Raw genomic sequence first — 19,591 nt, 5'->3', positions numbered from 1 at the left:
TCGAGGCTGTAATCCCTGCTAAACGCTGTGTCTCAGCGTGGTAGCATAGTAACGATGACCCCACGGCTTCCCTGTTCCATCTATTGCTGTTCACTGGACCTTATGATCACTTGGCTACATAGCTGATGCCTGCTGGACTGTTCACTAATAACGGTACTCCATTTTGTTCATTTTTTGTTTATCTGTCGGCCCCAGCCTCGAACTCAGGCTCTGTGTGTAGTTAACCGACCCTCTCTGCCCATTCATCGCCATTTTACCTGTTGTTGTTGTTTTAGCTGATTAGCTGTTGTTGTCTTACCCGTTGTTGCCTTAGCTAGCTCTCCCAATACACACCTGTGATTGCTTTATGCCTCGCTTTATGTCTCTCTCAAATGTCAATATGCCTTGTACACTTTTTTTTAGGATAGTTATAAATGTTTTAGTTTACTGCGGAGCCCCTAATCCCACTTTGCATTCCCTCAGATACCTCCTTTTCCCATCTCCCACACATGCGGTGACCTCACCCAGGATAAATAGCCCGTTCAGAGATGCAACCTCTCTTATAACTCGGTGCCTGGGTTTACCTCCACTGTACCCGCACCCCACCATACCCCTGTTTGTACATTATGCCCTGAATCTATTCTACCACACCCAGAAATCTGCTCCTTTTATTCTCTGTCCCCAACGCACTAGACAACCAGTTTTGATAGCCTTAGCTGTACACTCATCCTACTGTGGAGGTTAACCCAGGCCCTGCGTGTCCCCAGGCACTCTCATTTGTTGACTTCTGTAACCGAAAAAGTCTTGGTTTCATGCATGTTAACATCAGAAGCCTCCTCCCAAAGTTTGTTTTACTCACTGCCTTAGCACACTCCGCCAACCCTGATGTCCTTGCCTTGTCTGAATCCTGGCTTAGGAAGGCCACCAAAAATTCTGAGATTTCCATACCCAACTAGAACATTTTCCATCAAGATATAACTGCCAAAGGGGGAGGAAGCCTGCAAAGTTCTGTCATACTTTCCAGGTCTATGCCCAAACAGTTCGAGCTTTTAATTTAAAAAATCAATCTCTCCAGAAATAAGTCTCTCACTGTTGCCGCCTGCTATCGACCCCCCTTCTCCTTCACCCAAATCCAGATAGCAGATGTTCTGAAAGAGCTGCAAAGCCTGTACCCATAAAAACCAGCTGGGCAAGACAATCTGGACCCTCTCTTTCTAAATAAATGTCCCTCAACCATTCGAGACCCCTCCCACAGCCCCCCCCCCCCCCCCCCCGGAAGAAAATAAGTACAAATATTCATTCCCCTCCCCACCCCCAAGAACCCCCCAATGCATCAACCAAGAGAATGAACTAAAGAGAAAAAAGAAAAAGACAGAAGAAAACAGCAAACAACAATAAAAATTATTTAAAAAAATATATTTTTAAAGGACATCAAGGGCTTCTGAAATCATAACAGCAATGCCAACTGTTTGTGTGCATGTCTGGCACTATTACATGCATGTGTGTGTTCTTGTATGTGTTTATTTGAATGAGAGAGTGTATATATGCATGTGTACAAACACTTGCACAGCATCAGCCTCAGGCAAACTAGCATTAGTTGTAAAAACACTTCCACCTAGTGTCATTCAAATGTACTTTTGTGTTTTATGGGGACTTTTTTTTCTTCTAACTCCCCTCCCACTTGTCTCCAATTCCACATACCAACCCTCATTCCCTCAGCCCATCCCATCTATCTCTGCTGGCCACCCACTTCGTGTTCCTATGCAACACATATCTTTCAACTATGCTATGATGTTTAACGTACAATTTCAATCTATCTAATCTACAGATTGCGTGTCAAAGATAAATACTTTTACTAAGAGTATTAGTAATTGACTAACCTGGTCTTTCCAGATCTCCTAACAGTACTATTTCTAGGGTCAATTTTAGATCAATGCTATGCATTTTCAGCCATTCCTGAACCTGAGACCAGAAACAGGCTACCTGAGGGCAATACCAAAATAAATGGTCTATTGATTCTGTATCCTCACAACAAAATCTGCAGAGCTTCGATGATTTTATGCCCCAAATATTCAACATTTTGTTGGTGGTAAGAATTCAATATAATAATTTTAGCTGAAAAGCACAAAGTCTTGAATCTTGCGTTGTTTTATATATCAACTCATAAACCGACTCTATTGTATAGGGTGTATCAAAAATCTCTTCCCAACTATTTTGCAATCTGTATGGCACAGTTGTCAACATCTTGGTCCTCAAATGAAACTGGTATACTTTCCTATTTATGCTATTGTTATTCCTCCGCCAGTTTTTATTCTTTATATTGGGCAGACAGACCAGTTCCCTACCACCTCCCGCTGCCACCCACCTCCTCCAGTTTTGATCCTTTATATTGGGCAGACAGACCAGTTCCCTACCTCCTCCCGCTGCTACCCGCCTCCTCCATTTTGGGGGTAGTGCTGTAATCAATTGGTTGTACTCTTGGATTGAGCAGACCTCTCCGTACAATTCCGTACAACTCCATGAAATACATAACTCTACCATTACAATTTACAATATCATTTAAGAACAAAATACCCTTTTCAAACATCTTTCCCATAAATATAGGTATTTTATAAACCAGCACATTTGAGTTCAGCCATAATTTGTTCTATCTTTTCAGGGGGATGACATTTAAATTGTAGCCAGCTCTGCAATGCTTGTTTGAAAAAGACAGATACTTTGAAAAAAGTATAATTTTCAGTTAATCGAAAATGAGACATGGCCATCTGCACAAAGGATGAGCTTTCCTTGTTAATCTACTTGAGAACCATTTAAGGTTCAAGTAAAACTTTTGAATGAGTGAAGCTTTTAGAGAGAGGTTTAGTGCTTTTATATTTAATAATCTCAACCCACCCATTTCATTATATAGATAAGCACACTTTATTTTGTCTGGTTTTAGCATCCCAGATAAAGCTAAATATATTTTGCTCATATGATTTGAAAAACGAATCATCAGGAGTAGGCAGCGCCATAAGTAAGTGAGTAAACTGAGATATGACTAAGGAGTTGAATCAGGGCAATTTTTCCATAAATAGACAGGTATTTACCTCTAAGGTTGCAGGATCTTGTCTATTTTTACAAGTTATCTATTGAAATTCATTGTGGAGAGCTTATTTATATCTTTTGTGATATGAATACTGAGTATGTCTACTTCACCATCAGCCCATTTTATAGGTAAGCTTCAGGGTAATGTAAAAGTTGTATTGGATCCTTAAAAAATACGTAATATTTTACACTTATCATAATTAGGTTTTAGTCCAGAGAGTACAGAAACGTTTAGATCTTTAATAAGACATTGCAAGGATCTACCTTGCAGACTTAACATAAAACTTGAGTGATCGGCATACATGGACTCCTTTGTTTTAAAGCCTTGGATTTCTAATCCTCTGTTGTTATTGGATCTGATTTTAATAACTAGCATTTCGATGGCCATAACGAATAGATATGGTGACAGTGGACACCCTTGTTTAACTCCTCTTGACAATTCAAAACTCTCTGAGAAGTATCCGGTATTTACTATTTTACACCTGGGGTTGCTATACATTATTTTTACCCATTTTATAAGGGAATTGCCGAAATTGAAAAAATCCAGGCATTTATAAATAAAATCCAGTCTTACTTTATCAAATGCCTTTTCAAAGTCTGCTATAAATACCATTCCTGGCTTCTTATGTTTCATGATGTTCTATTATTTCTAGTAGTGGTCGTATATTATCTCCAATGTATCGTCCATGTAAAAAAACTGATCAGGATGAACAATACCTGGTAAAACTATTTTAATTCTGAGTGCTATGCATTTCGCTAGTATTTTTGCATCACAACATTGAAGTGTAAGGGGCCTCCAGTTTTTTAGATAGACTGGGTCTTTATATTTGCCATCTGGGTCTTGTTCTAATACTAGAGAAATCAGACCTTCCTGCAGAGTACCTGACAGACTACCTTTTATATGAGTAGTTAAAACAATCTAACAATGGAGATTTTATTATATCAAAACATATTTGGTATACCTCTACCAGTATGCCATCAAGCCCTGGGGTTTTTCCAGACTGAAAGGATTTAATAGCCTCAAAAAGTTCTTCCTCTGTAATTTGGCCTTCGCACTGATCTTTCTGTACATTTGTTAATTTTCCATTTTTTATATTATTTGGAAAGAATTCCTTACCGTAATCTTCATTCAGTGGGAGAGGATGAGACGGAAAAGAGAACATCTGCCGAAAAATAATTATCTTCCTCTTTTAAAATCGAATTCGTAGAATCATAGATGACGCCGTCTTCAGTAACGAGTTTCTGCAAATTATTTTTGTTAGATTCAGGAAGAATTTTGTGCATTTTTCTCCATATTCCATCCAGTTTGCTTTATTTTTGTAATAGATTACATTAGATCGTCCTTGAATAATTTCAAGTTCTTTTTGTTTCTCTGTAGTATCGTTTTTGCCATCTACCTGTACTATTAGTTCATGGATTTCCTTTGGTAGTCTTGTTTCTTTAGCCAGAAACTGCTTTTTTATTATTGATGAATATTGAATTGAATGACCCCTGAAGGTACATTTATTTAATCAATTTTAGAATAAGGCTGTAACCTAACAAAGTGGAAAAAGTCAAGGGGTCTGAATACTTTCTGAAGGCACTGTATATGACACGTATTAATGCCAAAATAACATGCAAAACAGGCAACAAAAAACAAGTGTCTTTTATCTAAACAGGTGGGGCTCAAAACAGGTGGCTCTGCCCCACCTGCCCTGAATGACTGATTGCCACTGGTATTGATACACCATCCAAAGTATTTTTAATATAATTAATAACAATGCTCAAATGGATTTTGAATGTCTGCTTTAAAAAAAATGTTTTACCTATCTACCAACAGGTGCCCTTCTTTGTGAGGGATTGGGAAACCTACCTGGTCTTTGTGGTTGAATCTATTATTGCACGTAAAGTGAGTCCACAGAAATTATGCGACTTGTTAAGCTAATTTTTCCTCCTGAACTTATTTAGGCTTGCCATATTAAAAGGGGTTGACTCAAGAAATATCAGGTTTTCGTTTTAAAATGTTTTTTTTTATTTTTTTAAATCCATAATTATTTTCAAATAAAATATGTTATTGGTCACATACACATGGTTAGCAGATGTTAATGCAAGTGTGGTGAAATGCTTGTGTTACTGCATAGTTTAAGGACCTGAAGCGAGGTGACCACCTCTGTCGGCACCATATTTTGCCCAATAAAGGGAGGGCGTATTGCCCCACTAATGCCCCCTTTCTAAATATTGTTTTTATTGAATAACAGAGAATTCTGCTAACTTATTTTCCTTCAAATATGTTTGCCTACGGATAGCCAGTATGCACATAGCTTTTTTTCCTGTCAGAAAAAAAAGACTTTTCCCTTAAGGGGGCTGTTAGTTTCCATTTTAACCATCTGAACAGTAGGCTTTTGAAGTCCCCGTCTTGTGAATAATTTTTATAGCATCTCACATAACATAGCACTGTCTATCATCCTCTTTTACCGCTTCACCAAATCTTTTCCAAACATTACTTTTATAACAAATTCTTATTTACAAAGGACGGCCGACCCGTGACGAAATTGTGACGTTTTTGTTATATTTGGACTTCGGTGAGTGTTCTGGCACACAAATTATTTTCTGGAGGCAAGCCAATGTTCAGAGCTGAAGTCTTTTTAATTTTTTTAAATTTAACTGGGCAAGTCAGTTAAAAACGAATTATTATTTACAATGACGGCCTACCCTGGCCAAAACGTAACTTGGGCCAATTGTGCGTTGCCCTATGGGACTCCCAATCACAGGCGGTTGTGATACAGCCTGGAATATAACCAGGGTCTGGAGTGACGGCTCTAGCACTGAGATGCAGTGCCTTAGACCGCTGCACCACTCGTGAGCCAAGTCTACGCCTCTTCGTCAGTGATTTGTCAACAGCAGGGATTATTCAGTAAAGCATTTTTCATTCAATGAGAGACAATGACAATACAATATAAATAACAGAATTATATTATGACAGGGAGATGGATAACGGTTCCAAAATGGCAGCATCCATCTGAAAGTGCGGCAAGTGAAGTGTGTGACAATGGAGAACAAGCTAAAGTTGTAGAAGACAAGGACTGGTACAATAATGCATTTTGTATTGCGTTTTTTTAGACGAGGTTCATTTGGGAAATTGTACTATCGAGGACTGTGAAGAGAGCAGTGGGAAAGGTGGGTTCAATCAAGGTGACTAGAAGCGGCCTTGTTTTGGTTAATTGTGTCGATGAAGAACAGAAGAAGCTGTACTGGATCTGGCAAAATTGCCCACATCAGAAGTAACATGTATTGATCTTCAGACCAGGGCGCCTGCCAAAGTTGTTATAGCTGGAGTCTCGTTAGATAGATGACTAGTACCTTATTCAGAAAATCCCAGGTGTGGTCAGTGCACCTTATGGTAAAATGGAAGAAAGGAGAAGTGCCTATAGATACTGTTTGAGGAAACCACCTGAACAGAGACCATGTGTTCAAACCACTACAGTGTGGGAATTGTAAAAGATATGGTCACGTGTGAAATGTTTGCAGACGGCAGAAGTATGGTATTGAAGAATCTGTGAATGGAACATGTTGCCACTGTGGTGGGGTTCATACTCTGGACTTCCTTGAGTGCACTGTTAGGGTGAAAGGGGTTGAGGTGTCAAGGATCAGGGCTGTACAGCAGATCTTCAATGTGGAGACGGTGAAGAGAGTTGAAATGGCAAGAGGCCACAGTGTTGAAGAAGATATGGCAGTGGATGCATTGCAACCAGTTGCTGATGTTTTAAATCAATCAAGTGAAGTGTCCAAGAAGGTGGACAGATCTGCAGCCGATACGTTTTTGGTGCTCCAAGACTTCACAGCAGAAGCACTGCAAGGACTATTGTCGCTAGGAAATGTTCTGCCCTCACAGGAGACTTCTGAGCATGTGTAGGGTCTGATTAGAATTTTTTATTTATTTTTATTTTACCAAAAAGCAGGTTGATTGTTAATTTAAAATACATTTGTATATTTACACCCCCCCCACACTATTTCCTTTTTGGAATCCTTATTATCCACCCGCACAGTAGGTTGTGGATTGCACATCCAATTATGCAAATGCCATTATACTATAGAAGAGACAACACGTCTTCGTGCACATTTTTTTGTCATTAAAATACAGCACCAAACATCTTAGTTTGATGTAAAATTGAACAACTAAGACATCTTCCAAATTAGTAACATATTTGTTACCTTGAGGAAGTGTATACTGGCTACGAAGTATCAAAATGGACAAATTGTACTATTGTAGCTTTTTTTTCTTCAAGTTAAGGTCAAGGGAGTATGCAAACAAACTTGTTCGGTTAGCCGCCAGCTGAACTGAAGCATGCTGACGCTGTCAAACCGTGCATCACTACAACAAGCTAACATTGGCTGCATGAGCTCACATGTTCCCACTGAACATTTGGCAAAATTAAAGCATATTTATACAAAGTGTATTTTACTAATGCATTTGAACAGTTAGTACATTTTCAAATAGTTAATTATAAGGGACTACTGCACTGGAATGAAGGACAATTTTAGCAATGTTTTATCCAGTCATTTCAAAACAGACAAAGTCTATAAAAAAACAAATGTATTATAATACAATTTTATTTCAAAATAGACTAAAAACAATGTACATATGAACATTTAAGAGCTGTAAAGTTGAGGCACTTCTACAAAAACGTCTACAGCGACTGTCATTAAAGGCTAACCAAAGATGTGACTGCCAGGGATCAAACTGGCATTTTGAAGCTAGTCTGTCCCCTAAAATCAGTTAATTGGTTTTCCATAAATATATTTGATCAGACATTTTGTTAATGCATACTGTATGCCCAACTAGATCTGGACAATATCAGAAAAAAAAAATCCATATGATAAATTGACTGAAATGGCAAAATGTAGCTTAAATGTCACAGATTTCATAATTTTGGACAAAATGGTTTACAGGAGACAGCTGTTAAAGACACCAGGAGCTAGGCAATGTTGTCCAAGACAAACGTTTGTCTGTGATCTAATAAATCTACAAGTCCGTGACAATAGGAGGCACAACAATCTGAACTTATTAATCAATTAATGAGAAGTTCAGATAAATGTAAGGTTGATGTACCATCTGCATGTCAGTTGAGTCTACACAAGAGAACAAAGCAGAAGTGTTTGGCATGCTGGGACGAACACGAATACCTTGTCTATTGTTATCATTCATTATGGGGTGACCAATATTTGCCCTGCCAACAGGTAGCCCTATATTTGTAGTTCTGCAACTCTTGTTTTCAGACTTTAAAGCCACATTTCCTTTGAAGACGCCAGTGTTTTACCCAAAAGGCTCAGGCTTTTTTCTTTCCATGGGTGCCTGTGCTTCTGCAACTCTTGTTTTCAGACTCAAAGAACACTTTGCTTTATAATGGCTTTAGAAAAGCTAAACATACACATTGTTTTGATTAGAAATGATATATTTTGATTAAATGTTTGTAAGTAGAATAAACAATTGACTAAACTTAGAGAAATCATATCGAACTTAATGGAAGACAAGGATTAAATATAATTTTCCCCAGCATATATTTGTTATGAGCGTCCCTTATTTCTTTAATCATTTGATTTGTTGAGTGACCTGTAGAAGTATACAAACCCTCTTATACGAGACATTTTTTATCAAAGGAATAAATTGAATTCACTTTTGGACATGGCCCAATGAGAAATTTAAATGCGATTGAGCACAAATGACATCAAAGGCCTTATGAAAATGATGAGAAATATAATAAAGATCAGGGATTCACAGGTGATGAATAAGTTAAACATGTTTATTTCTCTTTTTCTATTTTTGAATGGACTATGCCAATTGTCATATACAGGCTAACATTACTTTAACCCCAACACCACAATTTATGTCACATTCCCATACCCCACAACACCTTATCTAGGCGGTTTGCTATCGAACACCCACTTAACAGTCACATTTACCCTGGCCGAAAATACTAACCCTTTTAGCTCATCCCATCCACTCAGCTCTCCCAAACACCTCTAAGCACCATTCTACTTGTTCAGGCCTATTCCAATGCCATATATGACAGATTTCCAATTCTACAGTCCCCTTTTGGAGGGGGGGATAAGGTGTTCTGGCAGGTCAGTGGGAAGCTCGTGACCCTCAAGCTTCACCTTGATCAAGTGATTGGCAAGGGAAAACTCTTCGTCGTCCAGGAAACCGTCCTTGTCTACGTCGGCCAGCTTCCAGATCTTCCCCAGCACTGTGTTGGGCAGCTTGGACTTCACCATTTCCTTCTTGGCCATGGCACCAGACACTTTGCCGTTGACAGGAGACAGGGTGTAGAAGATCTCATCGTAGGTGGGTTTGTCTCGTGCCACCACCCACTCCAGCTCATCAATGCCCTCACCTGCACCCTCGCCGTAGCCATGGCCGAAGGGCCCATTCATGGTGCCCTCGAAGGCACCACCTTGGACTGACTGACTGGGCATGGCTGCCTCCTCCTGGCGGACGAGGGTCATGAGTTTGGCGATGTCATTGGCTAGCATGTCCTCAACGGCCTCCAGCAGCTTGGGCTTCACCACCTGGAACTTACTGAAGTCCTGGTTTGCCAAGATCTCCTGTGTGTTCATAAAGTTGAAGAAGTCAGGGGAATTCTAGTCAAGTAAAAAGGTATCTGCAATGCTCATCACTACTACCGCTATCATTACTTACATGGCCACAACAGAAGTACTACCTCCACTAGAAATAATGTATATTTATGTACCTGCATCTTAGCTAGTTTGGGGAAGTCTCCAGGTGAGATCTGGTGCTCTTTCTCAATCCTCGTGTAGATCTCCCCGAGGTTGGCGATCAGCTCCTTCTTCTTATTATCCTTCCCAAACATATTGGGCATCTCCTTCTTTAGAGAGCTGATAATGTAAGCGTGGACCTGGAGGGAGGGAAGACTAAAATCACATCTGGACCTAAACAGCTACCCACTGATCAATTGATTTCAGCACAATGAGGGTGATACAATAATGCAGTAGAGTAATTGCTTTCTGAGATTAATGTTACTGTTAACAAGCCCCAACATTTGAGACCTAGGTCTCACCTTGGCGAGGCGAGCCCGCTTGATGAGGTCATTGAGCTTCCTCAGAGCAGCATTCCGAGGCAGCCCCTGAATATCCTTGAAAAGGTCCTGTTCCTCAGCCTCAAAAAGCTTCCGGTTGTCTGGGACCAGGAGCGGCTGAGCCCAAAAAGAACCGATATACACCCGGATCACCTCTGGAGTGCCAACAATTTTACCAAGAGACCACATGAGGGCGCCATAGACCCTCATCAGCTGCTGCGTGCCAATCTGGTCAGCCTTGTTCAGAACCACCCGCATCTTATCCTCATGGTTCTTCAGGGCGCGGATCACCTCAGAGAATTCATCTGAGATGTCCAGCTTGTGGGCGTCGAAGAGCAGGATGATGCGGTCAACGCGTTCTGCAAACCACTCCAGCACTGCAGCAAAGTCATAACCTGAAGAGAGGAAAGAGAATTGTTCAAATAAAAAGGGGTGTGAAATCTGCAAAACATCAATGTGAATTAAATCCTTTTATCAAAAAGGTTAAGATTTAAATCATATGAAAATTGTGTGAGACGCGTTCTAACAAATTCCAGTCCAATAAGTTTATGGCATCTGATTATGTAAGGAGTGGAAATATTCACATAAATCAAATTGTTGTTGATTTCAATTGGTGTGAGCTGCTCCTAGTAGTCCATGGGCCACCCACCAAAAAAAGGCTTCAGAAAAAGGCATTCTGTGACCCAGGAAACATTACGGAGATCAAACTTGTAAGTTTAACATCAATAGTTTTAGATCTTTAATCAAAATTATGATCCAATATGTTAACCATATACAGTGATTTTCTGAACAACATTTTGGGGGGGTGACCGTTAAGACTAGACCATAGTAAGAGTGTGGTTGTTTCTCTATGCAAATCAAACTCAGATTCCAGCTTATCCTGTCTCCATGGTCTCTCTCCACACAGCAACAGACACCCCCCAGCTACAGAGCCAAAAACAGGTATATTTCACAATGAGACACAAAATGTGTTTTTCCTGTGCCAGGAAAACCTTAACCAAACACCCATCTTCCTCCCTCTTCTCAGTGTGACACCGACACTGACCCTTCACCCATGACCTCGGAGCATAGAAATGGATAAAGCAGAATCCAGTTCATTGTACGTGACACACCCAGTAAAGCCTTATGAAATTGATGTGATGATGCAAGCGAATTTGGGCTTCACATTTCACCCTCATGTTCTAAAAGATAAGCGTCAGGTCTTATTCATAGTTGTTTTCTGGAGCACAATGTTGAACACTAGGTCTAGCCTACATAAAACACAACAAAAATATAAAACATGCAACAATTTAGATTTACAGTTCATAAGGAAATGAGTCAATTGAAATACATTAGGCCCCAATCTATGGATTTCACATGACCGGGAATACAGATATGCATTGGTTGGTTGATTGTGGCATGTGTAATGCTGTCCCACTCCTCTTCAATGGCTGTGCGAAGTTGTTGGATATTCGTGGGAACTGGAACAGGTTGTCGTACACGTCAATCCAGAGCATACCAAACATGCTCAACGGATGACATCTGGTGAGTATGCAGGCCATGGCAGAACTGGGACGACTTCAGCTTCCAGGAATTGTGAGAAGATCCTTGTGACACGGGACAGTATATTTTTATGCTGAAACATGAGTTGATGGCGGCAGATGAATGGCACAACAATGGGCCTCAGGATCTCATCATGGTATCTCTGTGCATTCAAATTGCCATCGATAAAATGCAATTGTGTTCATTGTCCGTAGCTAATGCCTGCCCATACCATAATCCCACCCTGGGGAACTCTGTTCACAACGTTGACATCAGCAAACCGCTCTCCTACACAACGCCATACACAGCTCTGGTGGACATTCCTGCAGTCAGTACGCCATTCGTACACACACACAAAAAACGAGACATCGGTGGCATTGTTGTGTGTGACAAAATTGCACATTTTAGTGGCCTTTGTCCCCAGCACAAGGTACACCTAGGTAATGTGGTTTAATCATCTGCCACACCTGTCAGGTGGATGGATTATCTTGGCAAAGGAGAAAAGCTCACTAACAGGGATGTAAACATTTGAGATAAGCTTTTTGTGCATATGGAAAGATTCTGGGATATTTTATTTCAGCTCATGAAACCAACACATTACATGTTGCATTTATATTTTTATTAAGTGTGTAATTAATATACATCACTCCAAAATAGAAAATGTTTAAGCATTTGTTTACGATCAACATTCAAAAGGAAATCATAAGAAATTCTTGGTTCTGAATGAGAACAGACGCTTTATACATTAAAATAATGTCCCATCAAACTTGACATTCACACTTATCTTTTAAAATGGACGAAAGTCCATTCTATTCACTCCATTTCTACGACAGGATTGACTTCGCCCCACACAATATCCTCCCCTGAATGACAAACAGGAAAGAGCCTTTGGTGCATTAATTGTGCAGCGGGGAGACACTGGGACCACAAAGAGACCTCTTCCTCACCTCTGTTTAGAACAGTTATTTATTTGTTCATTCTGAATTGAACTACAGGGCAGCAGGGCACTGACTCTGCCTTGGCACGCTGTGCTGGAGACTTTTAAAAAACTGTTTAAAGGGAAAGGCCACAATTACTATCAACGTCCACAGTTTTTAAAATGTGCTTGGGAAGTACAATGCAGAGAACAGTCTGACTCAGCGTTCCATTTGAGCAGCGAGAAACAGCTGTCTTCATCCGATCATCGTTTCTCACACATACATTAAAGAGATCCATTATAAAATGGTGCAGAGCTGTTCTTTTATATGCAATAGCTAGGCTACTTAAAGCCTAGTAAAAAGTAATTTATTTATTAAATCACATTTCTGCTGATTAAACCAGAAGAGAAGCCTGAAAGGCGTCGACCTGTGTACGTAGAGCCCGATCTTCCTCTGTCGAAGGATTGGTGCTCGACTAATATCACTTTACGTAATTGTTGTGTCTATAGATTTGTTCAATGTTGTGTTAGTATGTATGTACAGTTGAAGTCGAAGTCTACACACACACACACACAAACAAACACAGTAGCCAAATACATGTAAACTCAGTTTCACAATTGCTGTCATTGAATCCTAGTAAAGATTCCCCATCTTAGGTCAGTTAGGATCACCACATTTTAAGAATGTGAAATGTCAGAATAAGAGAGAATGATTAGTTTCAGCTTTTATTTCTTCATGACATTCCTAGTGGGTCAGATATTTACATACACTCAATTAACATTTGGTAGCATTGCCTTTAAATTGTTGAACTTAGGTCAAACCTTTCAGGTAGCCTTCCACAAGCTTCCCACAATAAGTTGGGTGACTTTTGTCCCATTTCTCCTGACAGAGCCAGTTGTAACGGAGTCTGGTTTGTAGGCCTCCTTGCTCACACACACACACACACACACACGTTTTCAGTTCTGCCCACAGATTTTCTATGGGATTGAGGTCAGGGCTTTGTGATGGCCACTCCAATACCTAGACTGTTGTCCTTAAGCCATTTTTCCACAACTTTAAAAGTATGCTTGGAGTCCTTGTTCATTTGAAAGACTCATTTGCAACCAAGCTTTAACTTTAACTGATGTCTGGAGATGTTGCATCAAAATATCCACAATTTTCCTGCTTCATGATGCCATCTATTTTGTGAAGTGCACCAGTCCCTCCTGCAGCAAAGCACCCCCACAACATGACATTGTACCGTGAAGCACGGGGGTGGCCATCTTTGTCCCCATGTGCAGTTGCAAACCGTAATATGGCTTTTATGGCGTTTTTGGAGCAGTGGCTTTTTCCTTGCTGAGCGGCCTCTCAGGTTATGTCGCTATAGGACTCGTTTTGCTGTGGATATAGATACTTTTGTTCCTGTTTCCTCCAGCATCTTCACAAGGTCCTTTGCTGTTGTTCTGGGATTGATTTGCACTTGCCCACCAAAGTACATTCATCTCTAGGAGACAGAACGCGTCTCCTTCCTGAGTGGTATGACGGCTGCGTGGTCCCATGGTGTTTATACTTCCGCACTATTGTTTGTACAGATGAATGTGGTACCTTCAGGCATTTGGAAATTGCGCCCAAGGATGAACCAGACAGGTCTTGGCTGATTTCTTTAGATTTTCCCATGATGTCAAGCAAAAGAGGCACAGAGTTGGAAGGTTGCCCTTGAAATACATCCACAGGTACACCTCCAATTGACTTCAATTAGCCTATCAGATGCTTCTAAAGCCATGACATTTTTCTGGAATTTCCCGAGCTGTTTAACTTATGGCTGCAATCCCCCTATCGGGTTAAATGTCATGAACAACCGCTGAATAGCATAGCGCTACATACAATAAATATTTATATTCATGAAATCACAAGTGCAATATAGGAAAACACAGCTTAGCCTTTTGTTAATCCACCGGTCATGTCAGAATTTGAAATTATGCTTTACAGCTAAAGCAATCCAAGTGTTTGTGTAAGTTTACCGATCGCACGGTAAAACATTAAGTACACTTAGCATCAGGTAGCTCGGTCACGAAAATCAGAAAAGCAATCAAATTAATTATTTACCTTTGATGATCTTCGAATGTTTTCACTCACGAGACTCCGTTACACAAATGTTCCGTTTGTTCCATAAAGATGATTTTTATATCCAAAATACCGCCATTTGTTTGTCGCGTTATGTTCTGAAATCCACAGGAATGAGCGGTCACGACAGACAAATTCCAAATAGTTTCAATAATGTCCACAGAAACATGTCAAACGTTTTTTATAATCAATCCTCAGGTTATTTTTAAAATATATAATCGATAATATATCAACCGCAAATGTCTTTCACAGTAGGAGGGGGGAAAACAATGGCTGTCCAAATTCTGTTGCGCAAGCAAAACTCATGTGACGCGATGTTATCGTTCTGGCTCATTTTTCTAAATAAAAGCCTGAAACTATGTCTGAAGACTGACACCTTGAGGAAGCGATAGGAAAAGGAATCTGGTTCATATCCCTTTAAATCCAGCAAAGGGAGGCTATGGAACATGGAGTTTTCAAAATAGAAGCCACTTCCTGTTTTGGTTTTCCTCAAGGTTTCGCCTGCAATATCAGTTCTGATACACAGTCAATATTTTGACAGTTTAGTAAACTTTAGAGTGATTTCTATCCAATACTAATAATAATAATAATAAGCATATATTAGCAACTGAGACTGAGGAGCTGGCCATTTACAATGGGCACCTTTTCATCCAAGCTACTCAATACTGCCCCTGCAGCCATATGAAGTTAAAGGCACAGTCAACGTAGTGTATGTAAACTTCTGACCCAATGGAATTGTGATACAGTGAATTTATAAGTGAAATAATCTGTCTAAACAATTGTTGGAAAAATGACTTAGGACATCTACTTTGTGCATGACACAGACTTGCCAAAACTATAGTTTGTTCACAAGAAATTTGTGGAGTGGTCGAAAAATTTGTTTTAATGACTCCAACCTAAGTGTAAGTAAACTTCCGACTTCAACTGTATGTATGGATGTAAGTTGTTTTGTCAGAGCCAAGAGTCAATTAAACAGTACAGTAGTTTGTTAGGATTGTTATTCACTAGGATAATAAGCACAGTAAGTAATAAGTTGGCTTTAGTGAATCACAGGAAAGTATTCTTCCGTCAGTCTGGGTTTTGTGTCAACGTCAGCAGGATGTGTGATCTCTGGACTGATCCAATGAGGGCGTTAACTGGCAAAGTCCACGAGAACAGCTCCACTTATCTCTATTCCCTTTAAGGAGGGATGTACTGGTAATAAAGTCAGGGATGTCAAATCTACACCGAGAAGATCAAAAAGCACAGCAGGTAACAATTCTTCACATTTAACCTGAAGGTTAATTGTTGCCACACCACATTGTAACTGAACAATCAATCTCTGGTGAAATAAAGTTGAACACGTCAAGGTGAGCTCAATCACAAGAGAGAAAGAACATTCCGAATATTCAACCTAACCAGCCAATCAACTGTATGTCAGGCCCACCATCTGTTTCAAACAATGGCATTATTTATCATCTTATTCACTTTTCTGCCTGATACAGATAGTCAGGGTCAATTCTGCTTGTCTTGCAATAACTAAAAGAGTTGAATTGCCCCCAACCTTGGAGCCAATTATTGGTGGAGGTGAAAGTGAACCTAAATGGAAGGAATTTCAGTTGTGATTTGCAGCAGCACAGTTAGCTAATCATCCAACATCAGTGCCAAACCTCTAATGCCCTTGTGGCTGAATGGAAGCAAGTACCCACTGCAATGTTCCAACATCTAGTGGAAAGTCTTCCCAGAAGAGCAGAGGCTGTTATAGCAGCAAAGGGGGGGACCTTGGATGTACACAGATAGCTAACAATAATATGCATGTCAAGCTCTCCTGGCTGAAATTGGTGGAGAGAACTACTGGCACACAGCTTAGACACTCATGCATACCCCACAAGACATGCCACCAGAAGTCTCTTCAAAGTCCAGAGCAGACTATGGTAGGTGCACAGTACTACATGGAACTCTGTTCCACATATATATATAAAAAAATAAAAATGTAAACACCTTAAGGAACAACAGGGACTGTGAAGCAACACATATTGGGCACACAATGTTGTGAATGTATTGTAATGTTTTAAAACATTTATAACGGCCTTAAATTTTTCTGGACCCTAGGAAAAGTAGTTGCTGCCTTGGTAGCAGCTAACGGGGATCCATAATAAATACAAATACCAACTCCATATTAATGCCCATTTTGGAATGAGATGTTCGACGAGCAGGTGTCCACATAGCAGATACACTATATGGCCAAAAATATCAGCAACTATCTGCTATGAACGCACGCATGGAGTTGAGAACAATACCAAACTAGGGGAGATCATTTCTCATTTCAAAATCATGTAATAATAAAGAATGTGGCACTGCCTAGGGTGAGAACGATCACTGTATGCTGAGCTGGTGGAGAATGTCTGAGTCATACCTATATGAAGCATAGGTTAGAAATTTGAGACAATCCTTGCAGGGCTCAGAAAGAGACATACCCAGCTGTCTGTCCGATAGGCGCATACAAACAGGCATGCTGCTAGGCACCTACACAGCTTACTCAAAATACTGTCCAGATAGACATCCACACATTCATAACCTATTGTCAGTGCATTCCATCAGTTTGGCTTAGATATTAACTGTGTAAATCATGTCTGAACTTAATAAACCATGCTAGTGAAACCTGATCCATGTGGGGGGGGGGGGGGAGAATGCTTTCAAAGACTGACAGTTAACCACCCCCTGCCTGGCATCACTTCCTACTATGTGGTCCTACTGACGTGTACTTGCTGGTCATGAACACCGCTGGCCTTGTCATGAGTTACATTACTGGTTATTTGGTACATGGTAGTCCCCAACAGCTCAACTCCTTCACCCCTGACAATAGGCAGGGTCATTATCAATGTCCTGGTGTATAGAACAGGAGACTGGGTAGTATAACATCTAATAACTATCTCCTCTGGGAAATGGCTAGCTTTTCACACTAATGGGGGTCATACGCATGGCATCCCCTCTCCAGTTAATAGAAAGGCTTGGAACAGAGGAAGGATCTAGGAATATGTTCATGGAATGGAAATTAGAATTCCACAATACAATGGATAATTACATATTTGTTGGCACAGGGCCTGTTTTTGATGGAACATGTTGGTATCCTGTATGGCCTGAGGTCAAATGACTCATTGTGGGATGTGTGAATGTATGCATTCGTTCAACAAGCTAAAAAAAACTGAACTGAATACATTTCAGAAATATAAAAGAAACATAGGCATAGGGTGGTGGACATGAACACGTTCTCCTTTAAGGTTAAGGAACCAGCCACGTTGCATAAGCTGTTTGTCGTCACTGGTTAACCACATGGGTTCAAATCTCTTCCAACTCACTTGCTGACAGCAGACACAGCAACCCCTTTATTACCAGCCTTAATTTGCCAGGAATTGTCTAAGCGTGAGAGAGAATGCCCGTGACACCCGAAACCGGGAGAAACCTTGGGAGTCACCGAGGAGGACCTTGAGCATGTATACAGTAAATAATGAACGGTCTGTCTAAGTGAACCTTGCAGGACATGCTAGAGTGGCAAGGACATCACCCAATTCACCTGCCGTACCTTCACAGATAAAGTAGTAACCTAGATTCACTACTGTAACCCTGAGGCAAAATAGCAGTGCCCTTATTTGGAAAAGTCCTCACTCTAGCACCCTAAAAGAAAGGTAGCTAAATAGCCTACTCTTTTTTTCCATATAGCCTAGTCAAGAAGGCCATAGTATTATGATTAACAGAATTGTAAAGCAGCCGTGGAGCTGAACTAGTGGACAAATACATAGTCAGAAGACTTGAGATTATTAACTGCCCTTGCCAGGTTTGAGCCAGGGCAAATGAGACAAGTATCACTTTGAGGCAGATAACACACTACAACAACAAAAAATAACTGTTTTAAGTGAAATGTAGGCATCGGTATGAGGATGAAAAAGGAAATTCATCAGTACCACAATGCCTACTCTCAACCATAATAACAAGATAACTAATGTAAAACGCATATGGGTTAAGAACTTTTGAGAAAGCACACAGTTTGAAAGATATGGCAAATAGAAATTAAACTGGATGGACATCAGAAATAAATGGGAGAGGAAGGACAGGAGTACAACAAAAAAATAGAACTACTGGTAAAACACCTCCAGGCTGTGTAAGGGCTATTTGACCAAGGCGAGTGATGAGTGCTCCATCAGATACCCTGGCCTCCAGTCACCTGACCTCAACACAATTGAGATGGTTTGGGATGAGTTGGACAGCAGAGCGTGAATGAAAAGCAGACAAGTCCTCAGCATATGTGAGAATTCCTTCAAGACTGTAGGAAAATGATTTCAGGTGAAGCTGGTTGAGAGAATGCCAAGGGTGTGCAAAGCTGTCATGAAGGCAAAGGGTGGCTACTTTGAAGAATCTCAAATATATTTAGAGTTGTTTATCACTTTTTGGGTACTACATGATTCACTATGTGTTATTTCATAGTTTTGATGTCTTCACTATTATTCTACAATGTAGAAAATAGTAAAAAAGAAAAACCCAAGTGTCCAAACTTGACTGGTACTGTGAATATAAAATAATAAGACCCATCTCGAAAATAAATCACTATTCTCCTTGGTAACCCGGTATAACCCGGAAGTGTCATTCAAAAGAAAGATAAAACAAATGTCTGGAGTTGATTAGAGCTTTGATCAGCATGAAAATTCAAAACTTGATTCTACTTGAGCCTGATGAGCCATTTACAGTTGAAGTCAGAGGTTAACATAATGACCATCGAGGTTGGAGTCACTCCACAAATTTCTTGTTAACAAACTATAGTTTTGGCAAGTCGGTTAGGACATCTACTTTGTGCATGACACTAAATTGACTGTGCCTTTAAACAGCTTAGAGAATTCCAGAAAATGATGTCATGGCTTTAGAAGCTTCTGATAGGCTAAT

The 19,591-nt window shown here is 40.2% G+C and overlaps 1 protein-coding gene across 1 annotated transcript in view; it reads right to left on the bottom strand.

The window, feature by feature from the left end:
- Window positions 1-7,635: 7,635 nt before the first annotated feature.
- The window catches only part of LOC109873726 (EH domain-containing protein 1-like), a 28,168-nt gene continuing 16,212 nt past the window's right edge, over window positions 7,636-19,591 (bottom strand). Inside the window, exons 3-5 of the mRNA XM_020465415.2 lie at window positions 10,119-10,531; window positions 9,792-9,956; window positions 7,636-9,645 (exon numbers count right to left, since the gene is read on the bottom strand). Of these exons, the coding sequence (XP_020321004.1) occupies window positions 9,124-9,645; window positions 9,792-9,956; window positions 10,119-10,531 (1,100 nt within the window). The 3' untranslated portion in view covers window positions 7,636-9,123. The remainder of the gene's footprint in view (window positions 9,646-9,791; window positions 9,957-10,118; window positions 10,532-19,591) is intronic.

The sequence above is a fragment of the Oncorhynchus kisutch genome, linkage group LG29 (assembly GCF_002021735.2).
Source record: "Oncorhynchus kisutch isolate 150728-3 linkage group LG29, Okis_V2, whole genome shotgun sequence".
Lineage (NCBI taxonomy): Eukaryota > Metazoa > Chordata > Actinopteri > Salmoniformes > Salmonidae > Oncorhynchus > Oncorhynchus kisutch.
This window is presented reverse-complemented; position numbering and strand designations above follow the sequence as displayed.